At 45.6% G+C, this 18,230-nt stretch overlaps 1 protein-coding gene across 3 annotated transcripts in view; it reads right to left on the bottom strand.

Moving 5' to 3' along the window:
* Window positions 1-18,230, bottom strand: part of ccnyl1 (cyclin Y-like 1) — a 116,005-nt gene that overhangs the window by 41,580 nt on the left and 56,195 nt on the right. Inside the window, exon 1 of one of the 3 annotated variants that reach the window (XM_055638343.1) lies at window positions 5,127-5,202. The exons of 1 other annotated variant lie outside the window; for it this stretch is intronic. In XM_055638343.1, the coding sequence (XP_055494318.1) occupies window positions 5,127-5,129 (3 nt within the window). In that variant the 5' untranslated portion in view covers window positions 5,130-5,202. Of the gene's footprint in view, window positions 1-5,126; window positions 5,203-18,230 lie in introns of those variants that run through there. One more of the 3 variants, XM_055638342.1, reaches the window with a different exon arrangement.

Genomic DNA, 18,230 nt, shown 5'->3' with positions numbered 1-18,230 from the left:
ACAACCAAGAAAGCACACCAACATCTCCACGTCCTCAGAAGACTAAGGAAGTTCAGCATGTCCCCAACGACTCACCTCTACAGATGCACCGCAGAAAGTGTCCTGTGGGCATGCACTACAGTTTAGTACAGCAACAACGCTGCCCAAGACCACAAGAAAGTGAAGAAAATAGTGGATGTAGCCTAGCTCATTATACAAACTAGTCTAACCTCTGCCCTTCCTCCCACCCCCCCCACCCCCCCCCCCCCCCCCCCCCCCCCACCATCACGATTGATACCATCTGCACTTCATGTTTCCTCAAGTAAGCAGCAAACATAATCATTTACATCCAATCATTTACTCTTCTTCCCTCTCCTGTCGAGCAGAAGATACAAAAACTTAAAAGCACGTACCACCAGATTCAGGAACAGCCTCTTCTGCACTGCTATCAAGGCTTGAAAGTCCACTCATAAGGATGTAGTCCCAATCACCCACCCTACTGCATTGCAACCAGAGTACATTTTGTCCACGCTCTCTCTGCAGCTGTAACTCTATATATAATGCTCTAATACAATATTCTGCGCTTTAGTATTTTTCTCTTTATACTTGTCGTTGTACTTGTGTATGACGTGGTTACATTCATGTATAATATGATTTTACTGGATAGCATAATGTATATCTCAGTACATGCGACAATAAAAAAGCAATATCAATATCTATAGCCAAATCTTTCTGAACCAGTGGAGAGCGTTACTACTTAAAACAATCCATGTGGCATAGGATGAATCAGCTTTTAACTATGAACAGACATTAACAGATACCATTTTTGCTGCAATACTCAGTGACACTTAGTAGATAACATTATTAAGAATTGAAGTACACATGATTCACATGGAAATTTGTCAGCTGTTCTATGTAAGCGATATATTTGCACTGAAAGTGGCTGAGCAGAGAGAGACAATAGGATATTGACAGAAATCGATTCGGCAAACTTTGACAGAGAGATGTGAGCTCAACGAATAAAGCAAAAGCAGCTCAACATGACCTTGATGCAGATCAGATGGAATTACTGTACTTTAGGTAGGATATAAAGATCTGGCAGAGTGCAGATTCTCTGGAATGATTCCAGTTTCAAGAGTCTCAGTTGGAAGTTAGACTGGAAAAGCTGACAGGTGAGGGGGTGGGGTGACAGTGGTCTCCTCCTAGAGAAGCTTTTTTCCTAAAAGTGTAGAAGAAGATCATGGTATAGGTATGATGGACAGGGAGATGCCAGAAGGATCAAGATCCACCTAATTAAAAAATGTCAGCAAAGGGCAGAAAGAGTATGCAAAATAAAGCTGCTAGGAATAAGTACAAACTAGAAATCACTGTGGCTGGTGGAAACAGACTCAATGTGTTCAAAGGAATATCTCATGGACACTTGGGAAACAATAATTTGCAGGGTTTTCGGAAAGAACAGAAAGTGATTGATCGGAGTGCTCTGTTAATTCAATGATTCTATCGTGCCTCTCGGTGCTCAGAAGTTTGGTTGGTGTACGAGTCCCCAAATCTTCGGATGAGCTTAGAGTAGCGTTGTTACAAAACCTACCATCAGTGGCGCTGCATATCTGCCACTGCCTGCGCATGCGATTCCGGAGGTTTGGGGAGGAGGGGGGGGGGGGGGGGGATTAAAATGCAGGTTTGTATTGGTTGTCGGAGAGGGATTTGCTCGGACTACAAGCTGATGAAGAAAATTTGTTCTGCGAACCCGGTCCCGTTTTTTTTTTAAATCGCTGAACGATTGCATCGCTGCATTGAAGTTAAACGCAACTTCTAACGCCTTCAACATCGGGGATCGCAATATCAGGATAAAACAAATGGTATTTAGTCTATTTAACATATTATCTTGCTTTTTGGTGTGGCTTCATTTTAATCTTATGATGCGATAAATGTTATTTAGGCCCACATACGAATCAGCCGTGTCTTGCATGCCAATATGGGCTTAAAATTTATGGCAACGGCAACATTCCAATTGATCACATTCCCAAAACATCCACTCTCAAGATAATCAAATTCATTATTTTTTTGCAAAATCATGTCAAAAGAACATCTAAATATCTATATTTTGTGTTATTGCCTATCCATAATCAATATTTTCACACTAAATATCCAGAGTACAGTTTTAGTCAGATGTGTTGTGCAAAAATAATGATTTTGATTATCTGGAGAGTGGATGTTTTCGGATTAATTTATGGGAATTAAACATTAAATTCCTTCCATTTGGCATATGACAAAGTGAAATTTAAAAATCGTTATATTGTGAATTCTTGTGTGAATGGGATGTTTGTTACTTGGATACTTAGGCTATTTAAAATGTTTAGCCTTCTCTTAAGAAATGGATAGATGTTTAGATCTAGTAATTGAATTTAGATGAATTTAATTGATTTGATGAAACTAATGAATATGATTTTTTTGTTGGGTATTTACTATTTGTTTTAGCGTTTAATTTAATAATTTCTACCTTTTTTTTCTAAAACGGTAAATAATAACTTGTTTCTGTTAATGCTGTTCAGTGTTTTTTTTTTCTTTACATTTTAAACAGATGTCCCAAAGAAGAAATGCAAAATTGTCAATCCAAATGCCCAGCAAAAGAGACTTCAGAGATTATCTGAATTTGGACTACTATAAATGTGATGATCTAAAGGACATTGTTAATGGGAAAGTAGTGGGCAGAAAGGCATGTCATGCGTGGTTTGAAGAGAAAAACTTGTAGATTACAATGAGAAAATTAAAAAGTTGAGGAAAAACAAGGTGTACATAGTTGCTTATTGGTTACAATCTGAGGAGTATGATGATGTGCTACTGATTATGATATGTCAATGTACCAGGTAGCAACTGATCTTATCCATAAAGGCGGTCTTTCGCTAGAAATAGTAATTTCTTTACCTGTCTCTTATGAACCTACAGCATATAATGCAATAATATTAAAGTTCTGATCTTTAGAATATCACATTTTTGAATTTTCAAGGCAGTCTCGGTGTTTATTACGATTTCCGTCATAACGGTCAATTTTGTAGTTAGCTACAATTAGGTAACTAACTAATTATATGCTTTAATTTCAGGTCATCCAAGTAAGATGTTTCATATTTGTTTCAGAATGCTTCAATCTATAATAACTGAAAATTTCATTCAGTTCTCTTAATTTTAAAGAAAGTTATGGGCTTTTGACCGTCCTCGATCATAGCTTTTGTGTTAAGTCAATGGAAAAGCAATAGGGAACACGATGCTAATTTCCGAGTATGAAAATTACCATAACATTTTTAATACTGAAGATATGAAAGTGAATTAGGTATCAAATTAAAGTTATTTTTATGCTTTATCTGATGGAATAAATTACAGGCTTGATTTTTTAAATCTCAAAATTTTGTAACATTCCCACTTAGAGCCTTCACCTGATACAGCAGAAAATAAGGATTTCCAAGTGCTAAAAATGCCTGCATCGGTATCATCTGATGCGTCTGACGGTGCATGACACTGACATTATTAATACATTAAGAACTTTCCTTGTCATAGGCAACTGGTGCATTCAATGTTTCATGCGTGATAGCTACAATTTAACTGAAGAACACTTCAATATAGTCACCAAATTATGGTCAGTGTTATTAGTGAGGTGAACTGCCTATTTGAAAAGCAGAAATATGAACAAGTCTGTACTCGTTCTCACCTAGGCCACAGCAAACAATGGCCTGTTTCCTTTATCATCTTTACTTTTTTGCATATATTTCATTCATTTGTTCTATATCACTCAGCATCACCGTCGATATCTCTCATTTCCCTTTCCCCCCGACTCTCAGTCTGAAGAAGGGTCTCAACCAGAAACGTCTCCTTTTCCATTTCTCCAGAGATGCTGTTTGACCCACTGAGTTACTCCAGCTTTTTGTATCTATCTTCGATATGAACATGGTAGTCTGAGGTAGGATTAGTCTTATTCAAGAGATGTGGTTCAGATCTTGAAGTGCAGTACTCACGGATTAGTGATGTTTGAGAGTGCGACCTTTTGGCCGAGGTGTTGGGATTCAAGTCTACACTGTGATCCCCTAGCCCCACTTAATATATCATTCCTGAGGTGACACGTTGTCTTGTCAAAAACATTTCATTGTACCGTTGACCCTGTGTTAACCTACATATGACAAATAAAAACTGAACTGAACTCCAAAGTAACTTAATCAATTTTTATCCCTCCAACCAATATAAACTAAAACAGATTCACATTTATTTTTGTACAACTCGGATGTGTGAAAATTATCAATGTTTCCCAAATTCCAACAAGATTATACTTAAATAGCTCTAAAGAGTGTTAGGATGTCCCAGTGCAGTGAAGGGCGATGTAGGTGTGAAATCTTCCTCTTGTATGCTGCATTTGGCTACCTCAACCTCATCTGAGGAAGGAACATGGAATCTCTTGAGTTTTCAAATCACAAAAATTAATTTCCTGACCGAAAATAATAAAAGATAATTCAATAGTAAAGTTCCATCACAAATTTGATTCAAAGATAAATGGATTTAACTTGGTTGAGTTACTGAAACATCAATGTGAAGATTATTTTTACCTTCGGAATTGCTGGTTACCATGACCCCCAGGTTGCTGGCATATCGGAACCTGCGGTCCTGGTCATTCCTTAGGGGTGACAGACAGCTCTAAAGGCAAATAAGGAAAAACAACCTTCACATTATATTTCAGCATTAATAGGTATCAAAGAGGATATCAGATTTGTCTCCTTAGCCATATAACTGAATAATTCAGCATTTGAGGGAAAAGCATTGAATGAGAATGAAAAAGTATAATTCCAGTTTGACCTAAAAGCAATATGTAGGTTAAACGGTTTAAAAGAAAAATCTAAAACTACAGTTAAAATTTGGTGAGGTAATGCCTGGTATAGTTCTATTATTTGTTTTACAAAAAGAATGAAGTTTGATGCCCTGATACTGGGTTATGTTTACTTATGGAAATTAGATAACTGTTCCAATATGACGCTCACATTTATATTGTGTTTTCATTATGACAATGAAGCAGCCTGAATTTCTCAGAAGCACAAGTTATTCTGGGAGGTAATAGGAAATAGTAGTATGCAGAAATCATCTATCTAATCTGGTTTAAATCTACTCACCATCTGGCTGCGATTTGCTCAGGAAAATTGTGCTGGCCCTTGGGTGGTCAGAAGGGTTGGACTCAAAGTTCATGTCTAAAATCGGGAAAATGGAAAAATTGAGACAGTAAAAAAAAAAATCAAAACTATCTCCAAGCATACAAAGTCATAAACATGTGTCACCAAAAAAAAGTTTAGAATATTATCTTTTTAACTATGGGGAAGGTGAAAACCTAATCATAAATACAGCAAATCCCACATTATGGCAATTTCGGTATCAGAAATTCACCTTTACAGAGTTTGAGATACAGAACAGTTTTCTCTCACAATTTTTGTTTCCAATTCTTGTTTGTTCACATATGCGAAGATGACACAGAGTTACATTATGAAAAATCATAATGCAGATCATTTTTAGAAAAAGCAACCTGCGCCCCCATAACTCGGAGTGACCTGTGTTGAAGTTGTAACAAACCCAATAGAAAATGTGGAGAATAAATCAGTAGCATTTGAATATAGAACTCATGGTTGCATGGATTAATTGAGGCCTTTGTCACAGAAATATCAGGAAAAGTTAGATAAGTACAGGTGCTATTATGTGATAGTTGTATTTCTATGAAATCCAATGCCATAGAAAATTGGGTTATAAAAATCATTGCGTAAATGAGAAAAGGCAGTCAGGAGCTAGAGAGTTTTAGATTCATATTTTTCCTGCCGAACTTTTAAAAATAAATGTCTTTTCAATACAATGTTAATTTTTGTTATTGCAAGCTGAAAATACTAAAGGCTGTATGTTACTTTGTATAATAGAGTATGTTGCACTACTGTCAATAGAATAAATTGCCTGTTTATTTCTATGGCCATCCAAGGTTAAACTAGCAGCTGTATTTTAGTTTGGTTTTTAAATTTTAGAGATACAGTGTGAAAACAGACCAATCGACCCACCGACGTCCGCGCTAACCAGCGATCCCTACACATCAACACTATCCTACACACAATGTGGGACGAAACCAGAACTCCCGGGGAAAACCCACAGAGGGTGTCAGGGAGAACGTACCGACAAGCACCCGTAGTCAGGAACAAACCTGGATCTGCTCTCTGGTGCTGTAAGGCAGCAACATTTACCGCTGCGCGCCAACGGCCGGCCGCCCTTCTTAACAGACAATTCTGTCCGATTACTGTGGGGGGGGGGGCTCTTAGTTCCCATCCTAAATCATGTTATAACAGATTTGACCTATGTATTTGCAGATAATGTTCCCTCATTCATCTTTTGCGTTATATCCAAGGTGTGTTATCGAAACACATCACAGCAAACCTACGTGTACTTCAGAGAGAAAGAAATAGAATACTAGATTAAGTGGGGACCCGTTTGGGCTGGTCCCCCGACGCAATATTCCATCTCTCCACCAATTCCAATGTTGGTGGCCAGTGGAGGGGTGGGAGGGGGCGCACTTTCTGGAGCGCTAGTATTGGTGTTGTGGGCTGAAGGGACTGGTTTCCAGAGGGCTAGTATGGACATTGTGGGCCAAATGGATTCTTGCGGTGGCAGCTCAGTCACTCAAGCCTGATGTGCTGGCAGCTCACTCACGGCTGGTGGGCTGGCAGTTGACTCACGGCTATTCCTTGAAATTCCATTTCAAGCAGAATGCAAGGCCACCAAATTCAAATGCAGTTTCCTACCATTTCAAGCAGGGTGCAAGGCCACCAAATTCAAGTGCAGTTTCTTACCTCTTCGAGCAGGGGTACAAGGCCACAACATTCAATTGCAGTTTTCATACCACTTCAAGCAGGGTGCAAGGCCACCAAATTCAGGTTGAGTTTTCTACCACTTCAACCAGGGTGCAAGGCCACCAAATTCAAGTGCAATTTCATACTACTTCAAGCAGGGTACAAGGCCACCAAACTCAAGTACAGTTTCATACCACTTCAAGCAGGGTGCAAGGCCACCAAATTCAAGTGCAGTTTCATACCATTTCAAGGAGGGTGGAGGGCCACCAAATTCAAATGCAGTTTCATATCATTTCATGCGGGGTGCAAGGCCACCACATTCAAATATGCAGTTTCATACCATTTAATGCAGGGTGAAACCACCATAAAACCACACAAAACACCACACTCAACAGTTCAGGTAGACATTCAGGTGTGTTCATTGATTCACAGCTCAGAGTCGTGACCTCTCCCTCCCCATCATGCAGAGACTGAGCCACACCCCACTTCTTCCTCGGGTTTTATAATCCCTCCCCTCCCACCTAATCCCCTCCCCTCCCACGGAAAAGGGTGTGGTCTACTTGGCATGATTGACAGGAGAGAGATTCTCAACATTTTAAAAAAGCACAAATAACACTTTTATTTATCATTGATAGGAAGAATCCTCTGCACCTGATGAGCGGAGGGGGACTGAGTAAGATGGCCAAAAATCACAGCCATAAGTGTGGTGGTGTTTTATCTAAAATCAATATAGTGCAAACAGGAAGTTGTCAAGTTTAGAAAACCATTTGCAGTGCTTTTTCACTTCAACCCAAAACCCCCAAACAACCCTTTGCAGTGCCTATTTTCACTTCAACCCAACACCCCCAACAACCATTTGCAGTGCCTTTTTACTTCAACCCAAAACCTCCAAAAACAACCATTTGCCATGCCTTTTACTTCAACCCAAAACCCTCAAGTAACCCATTGCAGTGCCTTTTCACTTCAACCCAAACCCCCAAGCAACCATTTGCAGTGCCTTTTTACTTCAACCAAAAACCTCCAAAACAACCATTTGCAGTGCCTTTTACTTCAACCCAAAAACCCCCAACATTTGCAGTGCCATTCACTTCAACCCAAACCCCCAAACACCCATTTGCAGTGCCTTTTCACTTCAACCCAAAACCCCAAGCAACATTTGCAGTGCCTTTTTACTTCAACCCAACCCCCCCCCCCCCAAACAACCCATTTGCATGCAATGCCTTTTTTACTTCAAACCAATCATATTTTCATTTTCAAACCACATTAAGGGCACTCGCATTTGCGTAGACATGTGTTCAGTGTTATTCAGAGCTCAGAGAGACGTGACCCTCTCGCTTCCTCCATCATCTTGCAGAGACTGAGTGAGGCACACCACTTCCGGGTTTTATAGTCCCGCCCCCCAGTCCCCTCCCCCTCCCACAGCAGGGGCAGGCAGAACAGAGAGAATGGCAAACATTTTTTAAACATTAATATCTCTCTGATTTTTCATCGATGGGGAAAATCCTCGGGTCTAGTCTGGCGGAGAGGGGCTCTGAGCGAGAGGTGGCCAAAAATGACGAGGCCGTAAGCGGCGGTGTTCTCTGGGAAATCACATTTGCAGTGAGTCAAAAGCGGTCAGATCGTACTTTTAGTAATATAGATGTTAATAGGCATTATGAAATACGTGAAATGAAATTTGTGTGTAGTATAAACACTGGCAACATCTGGTTCGGACTTATTCTGTTTACACAAAAAGAAAATTTGCATGTTTTCTAACTATTATTTCTGCTATTGATTACTGCTAATGGATGAATTTAGATTATACATATATTTAGCCGCCTTCACCCGTGCCCAACGCTCTGCTCAAATAGAAAAGTGATCTGACAGCTCCTCCAGAAGCTGGTTAGCAAATTTGATTGCTGACTCTGAATCTCGATCTCTTCAATGTCAAGGCAAAAATATAATGCCATAGTTTAGGTTTTAGCGATACAGCGTGGAAACAGGCCCTTCGGTCCAGAGTCCACGCCGATCAGCGATCCCCACACATTAACACCATCCTACACCCACTAGGGACAATTTTTACATTTACCAAGCCAATTAACCTACACCTGTATGTCTTTTGGAGTGACATCAAAGTTGGCACCACAAGCTTGCTCTGCCATTTAATGTCATAGTCTGATTGTAACTTCAGCTCTGTCTTCCTGCTGTAAATGTTCTGCACCTTGCTGATCACCTATCAATGTTTGTTTAAAAATATTTGAGATTTCTGCTTCCAATAGAAATAGGATTTCCAAATGCTTGAAACCCACAAGAACAATATTTGTCTGATCTTTCTTTGAAACTATTTATAAACAAAGTCGGCTTATTCTAGATTCTCCCAATAGCATCCCCTCTGATCAAACATTCATCCCTTCAAAACAACTAAACTTATAGATTTCAATCACGCCACCTTTTCTCTCTTCTAAAATTCAATGAATAAAGTCCAGCTTGTCCAATCTTTCCTCACAAGATAACTCGGCCATTTCAGGTATTAGCCTAGGGGACGCTTCTCTGAAATGTTTCTAATATATTAACATCTATCTTTAGCCAAGGAGATCAATGCTGGACCAAACCTTGTACAGTGCTTCTGGATGTGGTCTCACTAATACCCAATGTTTCCGAAAAATATCGGCCCTTCTTTAGGTATTCAATTCTCTTTGGGAAAATAACATTATTGTGGCGTGGCGATAAGCAACGAAATGAAGGTGAGGTGCCAGGTATTTCGGGAGGAATTTTATTTGCTGTTGTTCTCTTGTCCAGTAGGGTCTGCTGCAAGAGAACAATCGCAACCTAAAACCCTGCCCTTTATCCTGTAGCTAAGGGCCCCCGGGCTAGTTTCATTCCCGTGCCGAAGGTTCGATAGAGGAATAGCCCGACCCTTGGGGGAGTCGCCATAGGAGGACCCCCCCCCCCAGAATAGGAGGCACGAAACTCACAGGCGGGCGTACAACCCAGGAGGGAGGCCCGCGCAGGGGGGGGGGGGGGGGGGGGGGGCGACCTCGCGGCCCGAGGCTGGGCAACCAGCACCGGCTGGTCAATGTCCAAATGTGCCGGCATTAACCGGATCAATCGACACGGCCTCCAGCCGGCCCCCCATGTCCAACACCAAAGGTTGTCTGTCCATGCTCCAGCACCCGGAACGGGCCTTCATACGGCCTTCTGGAGCAGCGTCCTGTGGGCATCACGGTGTGAGGAAAACATAGGGGCAGTCCCGGAGGGCTGATGGCACGTGCAGGCAGAATGTCCCATGACGCGACGTCGGCACGGGCTGCGAGCCTTTGCAACTTGCTCACGAAGGCCCTGTGGGGTGGATGAGGGCGGTCCCTGCTACCACGGCGTCCGAGGGCAGAACTCCCTGGGCACCGTGAAGCGGCGGACCCCGTAAACGAGCTATGCTGAAGATGAGGCCAAAGTCCTCCTTAGGCGCAGTCCCGGATGTCAGCAAGACCCACAGCAGTGCACTCCATCCAGTCCGGGCCTGGAGAGTCTTGCCTTCAGCGCTGCCTTGAGCTGCCGGTGGAACCTTTCCACCAGGCGTTTTGCCTGCAGGTGAGGGGGGCCGTGGTGTTGCTGCAGCCGCACAACCAACAGGTGAGCCATGGCCGACCACAGCTCAGAGGCCCCCGGTCCAAGGAGATGTCCACCGGCACCCCCACCCCACAAAAAACGAGCAATCCAGTGCATGGACAACCCATGATGAGCGCACGTAGCTGTCGATGTATCGGCCCAGCAGTATGGCCTCCATCCACCGCGTGAAGCGGTCCACCACCGTGAGGAGGTGGGTGATGCCCCGGGACGGCGGGAGAGGCCCCACAATGTCCACATGAAGGTGGTCGAACCACCGGCATGGTGGACTGAACTCCTGGAGGGCGCGCCCTGGACGTTGGCACTGGATTTTTGCCGTCTGGCACAAGAAGGCAGGTGTGCGGGCCCAGTGGCACATGAACCGAGCAAACGTGCCCAGTGGCACATGAACCGAGCAGACCGTGCCACATGAACCGAGCACAACGCAAGTGACGTTGTCGCCAGGCAGATGGATGGGTGACAACCTTTCCACAGCCGTCTGGCGACAGGGACGATGGGGCGCTGCTTGACGGACGACACATCGCAAAGTATGTTGCTCTTCCAGGGCCTTGAGGGCATCCTCAAGGCGAAGCTGGAGACGGCAGTCCGGTAGGCGGGCATCTCATCATCCGTGAGCTGAGCCTCCACCAGGGCAGAACAGTCACATGCCAGGCACCACCTCAAAAAACGGTTGTAGACGGCGGGGCGGGAAAAAAACACCCGGTTCTCCTCCCCTCGATGAAGCGGATGGAGGTGGTATACTCCGAGATGTACGCCAACTGCCGCTGCTGCCGCGCGGGCATGCAGACCATGTATCGGAAACCTTTGCCAGGGCGAAAGGTGAGCGGCTTGTGGTCCATGTAAGCGGGTAAATGGGGCGGCCCTCCAGGAAGTAGCGGAAGTGGTGCACCGCCAGGTTCCGAGCCAGGAGACCTCTCGATCGAATGCGCTGTGTACTTCCTCTGGGCGTTGTTGAGGGTGCCGGCTGAAGAAGGCCAGGGGACCGCCATCTCCGCCGACTCCTCGATGCGTCCACCGTAAGGGTCGGTCCGGGGGCATCCTCCCGCGGGGGAACCAGCCGCGCCAGTCCGAGCAAGGGCTCCTTCGCGCCGTCAAATGCCGCCCATCGCCTCCTGCTCGTCGGTCCACTCGACGTCCTTACGCCTACCCGCCAGAAGTTGAATACAGCGGCCGCATTATATGGGCCGCGGATGGCACACAAACGGTTGATAAGAGGCCACCAGGACGAACGAACTGCAGCAGGCCGCACACAGTGTATGGACGGGGGGGAAACTGGCTGATGGTGTGTCGACCCTGTCCGGCAGTGGGGAACCGCATCTTGTGAAGTCACGCGGTGCTGAGGAAGTCGATGGTGGTCACCCCTAAACCGGTACTTCACGAGGCTCATAGCCAAACCATTCTCACTGAGCCGCTGACAGAGCTGCCGGAGCTGGGCACAGTGCTCCTGCCGTGAGCGGCTGGCCACAAGATATCGTGAAGTAGACGAACACACAAACTCGAGACGACACACCCCTTCTATTAACTGTTGAAATGCCTGCGTGGCGTTCAAGTTTAAGGCCGAACGGTATCCTGCACAAACTTGTACAACCCAAACGGCGTAACGATTGCCGTCCTGGCACCATCCTCAAGTGGACCGGGATCTGGTTATAGCCCCGCACCAAATCCACTTTTTGAAAAGATAGTAGGCCCCGACCAAATAGGCGTTGAAGTCCTGGGTGTGGGGCACGGGTTATCGGTCGGTTGCGGTAGCTGCATTCAACCAGAGATAATCCCCGCAAGGTCGCCAGCCCCCCGCATACCTTGGGGACAGTTGTGTTGTGGTGAGAGTCGCCCATAGGGCTGTTTGAAGGGCGGAACGATCCCAAGGACTCCATCGTGCGGATCTCTGCCATGCCAGAAGTAGCTTATCAGGCGGCAGGCACAGCGTGCTCGTGCGTGGTGGGGTGTGCCATAGTCGATATGAAATGAACCACCCCGTGCTTGGCGGTCGACGACCGTACAACCGTGGGGAGCAGGATGTCCGGGAACGCAGCCAAGACCGAGCTCAAAACAGGAATCCGACGGACAACGGGGTCATGCAATCGGCTCATCCAGACGCAGCGTGATTGGCTCGTGGAGGCATGGACCAAGCGCTGCCGCCCCGACGTCCACCAGGAGGGAGCCGGCACCGAGCGACGGCTGGGAGAACATCAGCGAGCTGGTAAATTTCCACGAGAAATAACAGGAGCAAAAAATGATCGGGACCGTTCGAACCCCATACGTACAGATGGGGCTGCCATTCGCTGTGTTGAGGATGGGCCCCCGCTTATCGAAGAATGTCCGCCAGCAAAGAGGGCAGGTGATGCTCACGCTCCGCCCCGGTATCCACGAGGAGGGGGAAGCGAACTCCCGGAGTGCCGATCCCTGGTGAAGAAGCGGTGAATCTGGCCAGACCGCGGAGACTATGGCAGCAGGCCCTGGCGTTTCCCGGGAACATGCATCGGCTGGCGGCATTGTCGTGCTGCAGCACCCCAGCGCTGGTGGTAATAGCACCAGTGTCTCCTGCCAGTGGCGCTTTGAGGCCTGCTGGTGCGGGGACTGGCAGGTGCGGTACCCTGTCACGGCATCGAGGGGAGTGATCGCACAGGTCTACCGGGGGCACAGCTGTCCACTCCCGCCACAGCTCCCCCCGCACAAATCGGCGGACCACGGGCGCTGCCGGTGTGATGGCCAGCCGCTGACGTATATCCGGCGCGCCATCCGCAGCAGGTCAGCGCGCCTGCCGAGGGCCCGGAAGTCGCGCGAACGAGGTGTCGGTGAGCTTGCAGGCGGATATAAGGCCGGCCAGCGCAGATGCAGGTAAGTATACTCCCAAACAATGAGGCACGGCGTGTGCCCATCCAGGAGTGCGAACATCCTCGTAAGGAGGCTTTATGGCAGACCGATCGCCTAGGCCCTACATATGAAGGAGCCTGGCAGCCGACCCCATCCGGCTGAGCCGTAAACCTGGAGCAGGAGCTTCTGAAAGCCGAGGTATTTCTCGGCGGGCAGAGGGTGTCTCCCAAGGAACTGAGGTGACTTCTCCGGAGGGTTCTGGTCGAGGGCCCACCACCAGGTCGCTGGTAGCGGGTGTCGTCGCCTGCGTGAAACTAGAAATGCGAGGCCGGGTGGTTCCGAAAAGTAGGCAGTTTGACGGAGCGTTGACTCGTGTTGGCCTGTGAAGCGGACGGAAGGGCGGCTCTGTACTTTTGACGCACTTGTGGACACAAATGGAGTGTCGGTTCGAGTCACCAATGTGGTGCGCGGCGATAAGCCCAAAATGGAACAAGGCGAAGAGCCAGGTGTTTCGGGACGGTATCGATAGAGGAATAGCCCGACCCTTAGACCGATAGAGGAAGACACCCAGGATATTCATCACCTTGACAGCCCTAGGAACAAGTCCCACCATTTAGATTTCCTTTTGCCAAAATTGATAACATCAAGCCCAGTCTGGTGTTTTCCATGGCAGTAACCGTGGATGGACCAGGAGCTCCATGTATCAAATGCAGACAGAATCTGTAGCTTTAAAATCAGGACGATCCAGAATCATTCCAAAAAAGTCCTGGTACATACATCCAGAAGGCCAACATGAATAGGAGACACTTCGGAGACTAAAATAGGAGGCTCAGGTGGACACTTGGCCGGGGGGGGCGTGCATGTCATCACTTCCAACAAAAGTGAAACAGTATAGCGCGAGTGGTCAGCAGCACATTACTCCCTGATGAGCTCAATGTTTTCTATGGTTGCTGTGAGGAGAAAAGAACAATGTGAAGTCTCTTCATGAGATCCAAAGGCTCCCAATGAACCTTTGGATCTCAGTCACGAGGCTACCGAGATGGATCCTTCGACTAAGGTGAACCCTCGGAAAGCCTACCAGCACGGAAGTCATATCTGGCTACCTTATCAAACACTGAGCAGAACAACTGGTTGGAATTTTTTGTGGAAATCGGGGAGATTATTCCGCCTGAGTACAAGGTTCTCCACTTGTCTAAGAGATACTTCCATAATACCCAGTGCATATAAAGAGCAGGATCCCTGAATCAGCACACAATCAACTAGTGGATATTCACAATCCAATGTGATGAACTGCTTAAGAAAAGGTTGTTATAAAGCAATCAACTAGCATTGGATAAGGTCCCACATAGCCGATTAGGGGGCAAAATTAGGGCACATTGTATTGGGGGATAGAGTGCTGACATGGATAGAGAAGTGGTTGGCAGAAGGAAACAAAGAGTAGGGATTAGAGGGTCCCTTTCAGAATGGCAGACAGCGACCGGGGTACCGCACGGCTTGGTGATAGGGACCGCAGCTATCTGCAAAACAAAAATTATACATCATGAATTGGGATGAAGGGATCAACGTAACTAGCAATTGCAGGATGACACAAAGTGTGTGGCATGTGACCTGTGAGGAGAGCTATGAGAAGCAATGGTGACTTGCGGAAAGGTTGGAGGGAGTGCGGCAGATGCATGGCAGATGAAGTTTAATGGGATAAATGTGAGGTACCACATTTGGCTAGACGGAAACCAGGAAGGCGAGGATTATTATCTAAATGGCGTCAAGTTTTGAAAGCGGAAGGACAAAGGGATCTGGGGTCCTTGTACATCAGTCTATGGAAGTAAGCAATGCAGGTACAGCAGGCAGTGAAGAAAGCGAGATGGCATGTTGGCCTGTCTACACGAGAAATGAAAGTAGGAGCAAGAGGTCCTTTGCAGTGTACAGGGGCTTTAGTGAGACCACACCGGAACTATGTTGTGCAGTGTAGGTTTACAAGGTAATTTCCGATGGCGGGAGTAATTCTTGAGAGAATGGAGCGGTAGGGTTTAGAAGGGGCTGAGAGGGGATACACATTGAAGAACGATAGTCGATCGTTAAGGGTTTGGAAACGGCCTAGAGCAGGAAAAATGTTCCCGATGTTGGGGGAGTCCAGACACAGGAGGCCCACAGTTTAAGAGATAAGGAGTAAGCATTTAGAACAGAGACGAGGAAAACTGTTTCTCACGAGAGTGTGTGGTCTGTGGAATTCCTCTGCCTCAGAGGGCAGTGGAGGAGGTTCTCTGGATCTTTCAGAGAGGAGAGCTAGATAGGGCCCTCTTAAAAATAGCAGCAGTCAGGGGATAGGGGAGAAGGCAGTAACCGGTTTGGGATCCTGATTGACGGGTATGATCAGCCGGATCACATTGAGGGCTGTAGCTGGCTCGAAGGGACCGAAGGGCCACCTCGGGTGCACTATGTCTATGCTTCAAGAGCCTGGACGCATTTCAATTTTCCTAACCGCCACAACTGAAATAAACATGTGGGATGTGATCGTGTTCTTCGGGGAACGGGTGTCTGCTGCTCCCTATGTAAGGATCCTCAACTTTCTAATCGGCAGACCCATTATATAGGCCAACCACCTCCTCCTCCACACTGAGCCTCAGGCGAGGGGTACTGCGCCTTCAAGCACAAATATACATAAACTCTTGACGTTCAAAAACCAATGATAGTCATCTCACCACTATGTGTGTGTGTCTTCCCATCTCAACTTCTTATAATATGCCAGCAAACTGCTCACATTTTAAAACAGAAAGTCAACACCAGAAATTTCAAAAACTGAGGCCTTGAAATGAAAGTCGTCGACATATCCCATGTTTTTTTTAACCATGACCTGGTTATAGAAACCATGAACAATAGAATAGAAACATACTGGTGGCAGGAGTAGCGCTATTCGGCCTTTCGAGCCGGCACCGCCCTTCATAGATCATGGCCTCTGATCATCCAACTCAGTATCCTGTGGTACACAAAAAGCTGGAGGAAACTCAGGGGTTGCCGCAGCATCCTATGGGATGCGCGGAACTAGCAACAGCTTTGGGGGGGGCCGCAACCTTCTTCAGACATCCTGTACCTGCCTCTCTCTATACCGCCTGATCCCTTTAGCACAAGGGACAGATCTAACTCCCTCTTAAACATCGCAAAGTTTAAAATAGCACAAACAGATAGCTTACAAATTTGCTTTTTTCTATGCAGGTATGCCCTGGTACCAAATTTGAAATCTTCACCCGAGGTTACCGCACACTCAGAGCGACTGAATACTCCAGCAGGGATAAATTATTAGAAAGACTGAGTATCTGTCACTGGAACCGACTGGGAATTAGAAAGCAGTCCTGCCTTGCACCTTTTAACACCTTCAACAGAGGAGAAACAGTTGTTTGCAACTTCTCCTCTCTCCAACAGGTCGATCAGCAGCTTAATATCATATTCACGTGTTCAGAAAATGATTCTGTACTATTTGTAGGTTCCACCAAAATGAGTATTTATATACAGCAGTTGGAAAACATTTGGTCCGACTTGCATTTTGTGGCACTTAAGAGGACCACTATACAGGAAATCGCCAATATGTCATTTTGTACTGCACATTCGAACTATCAGAATTATTAGAAAATGATTACTCATTTTCACCATTTATCAGCGGTATTTCTCCCATCTACCAGATTTTGAGACGAGATATCACCCTGCTTTGCCTTGTTCTGAAGGTTTAGAAAAAAGCTTTACTTGGGAAATATGAATTAAATTGTATGAAGCAAATTTCAGCAAGAAACTTAAAAATCACATCGCAAAACTGAATGAACCATCAGTCCATCTGTTCTTAATGTTTTGAACGGGTGAAGGTGAAAATTTGGTCAGACACACGAGGAGGAGGACATGGCAATCTTTGAGTTGTGTCCATCCCATGGGTTGGTTGGATCTTCGAATACAGGCGTAAACGTTCACCAAATATGACCACGTCACGCACAACATTAGTGTGTCCAAGTCTTCACTTAGGGGTGGGTTTGAATATACTATCTATTAAAACAGCTACCAAGGTTGTCAACAACAATGAACTGGAGGCGCCCGTTGCTCACAGGGGAACATCATGTAATGACACATAAGTTATTTTTCCAAAAGAAGAAAATACCCTCGTTGCCCTAGCAGTTCTTCCCAACCAAGGGTGCGCTGTAGTTCTGTCTGGGACCTGTAACCAATATTTTCCCTTCAGCCAATTGTTTAAGAATTAAATGTGCCTGGGAATTTTCGACGGCTGCCATGCTTAATGTATGGTGTTTTAGAGAGAAACTCTTCAGCTAGGTAGACAGCGCCAGTGTCACCGGTTGTCATGGTTCTTCTGTTATCACATTGTTCAAATGGTTTTTCGGGAATTAAAATGGTACTAAGGTCTCCTAGAGATTTGCAAATCAAGATGGTTGGCTTTCTTCTTTTACCCACAGAAGCCAGCATTAAAGACAATTGAACAAGTGGTGACGGTAAAGTGACACTAACAAAACCTCCCTCTATGTATACAGTCAATAGTTCTATAGTAGATTTGGAATATGTAAGTGCTAAACATTGTGATATTTCCGCAAATATTTAGGTGCCATATTATCAATAGGAAGAACAAAGTCAAGAACAGTGTGGAGTCATCTGTTGGAGAAGAGTTAGTCATGTTTGAAATTAAAAAGATTGAAAACATGGTTTGAACTTTAACACAAGGGTCTAGTCTAAAATAACATTTCAGAGGAGTTCTAACATGTGTGGTAAAGTCTCAAGGGGTTAATTGCTAAGAAAGCAGCTGTTCCAATCAAGAGCTTTCTAAGAACAGAGGTACATGATCACTGGGGTCCACTGGCAACTTGGGAAATAAGAGTCGGTATTACGAAACACGAAGGAATCCATGGGCGATTGTAAAAGGTCAGTTGTAGATAAAGAAGAAAAAGCGAATGAGCGATGGATAGTATAAAAGAGGTATATTTAAGTGTTAAGTAT

Source organism: Leucoraja erinacea, chromosome 7 (genome assembly GCF_028641065.1).
Source record: "Leucoraja erinacea ecotype New England chromosome 7, Leri_hhj_1, whole genome shotgun sequence".
In the NCBI taxonomy this organism is placed as follows: domain Eukaryota; kingdom Metazoa; phylum Chordata; class Chondrichthyes; order Rajiformes; family Rajidae; genus Leucoraja; species Leucoraja erinaceus.
This window is presented reverse-complemented; position numbering and strand designations above follow the sequence as displayed.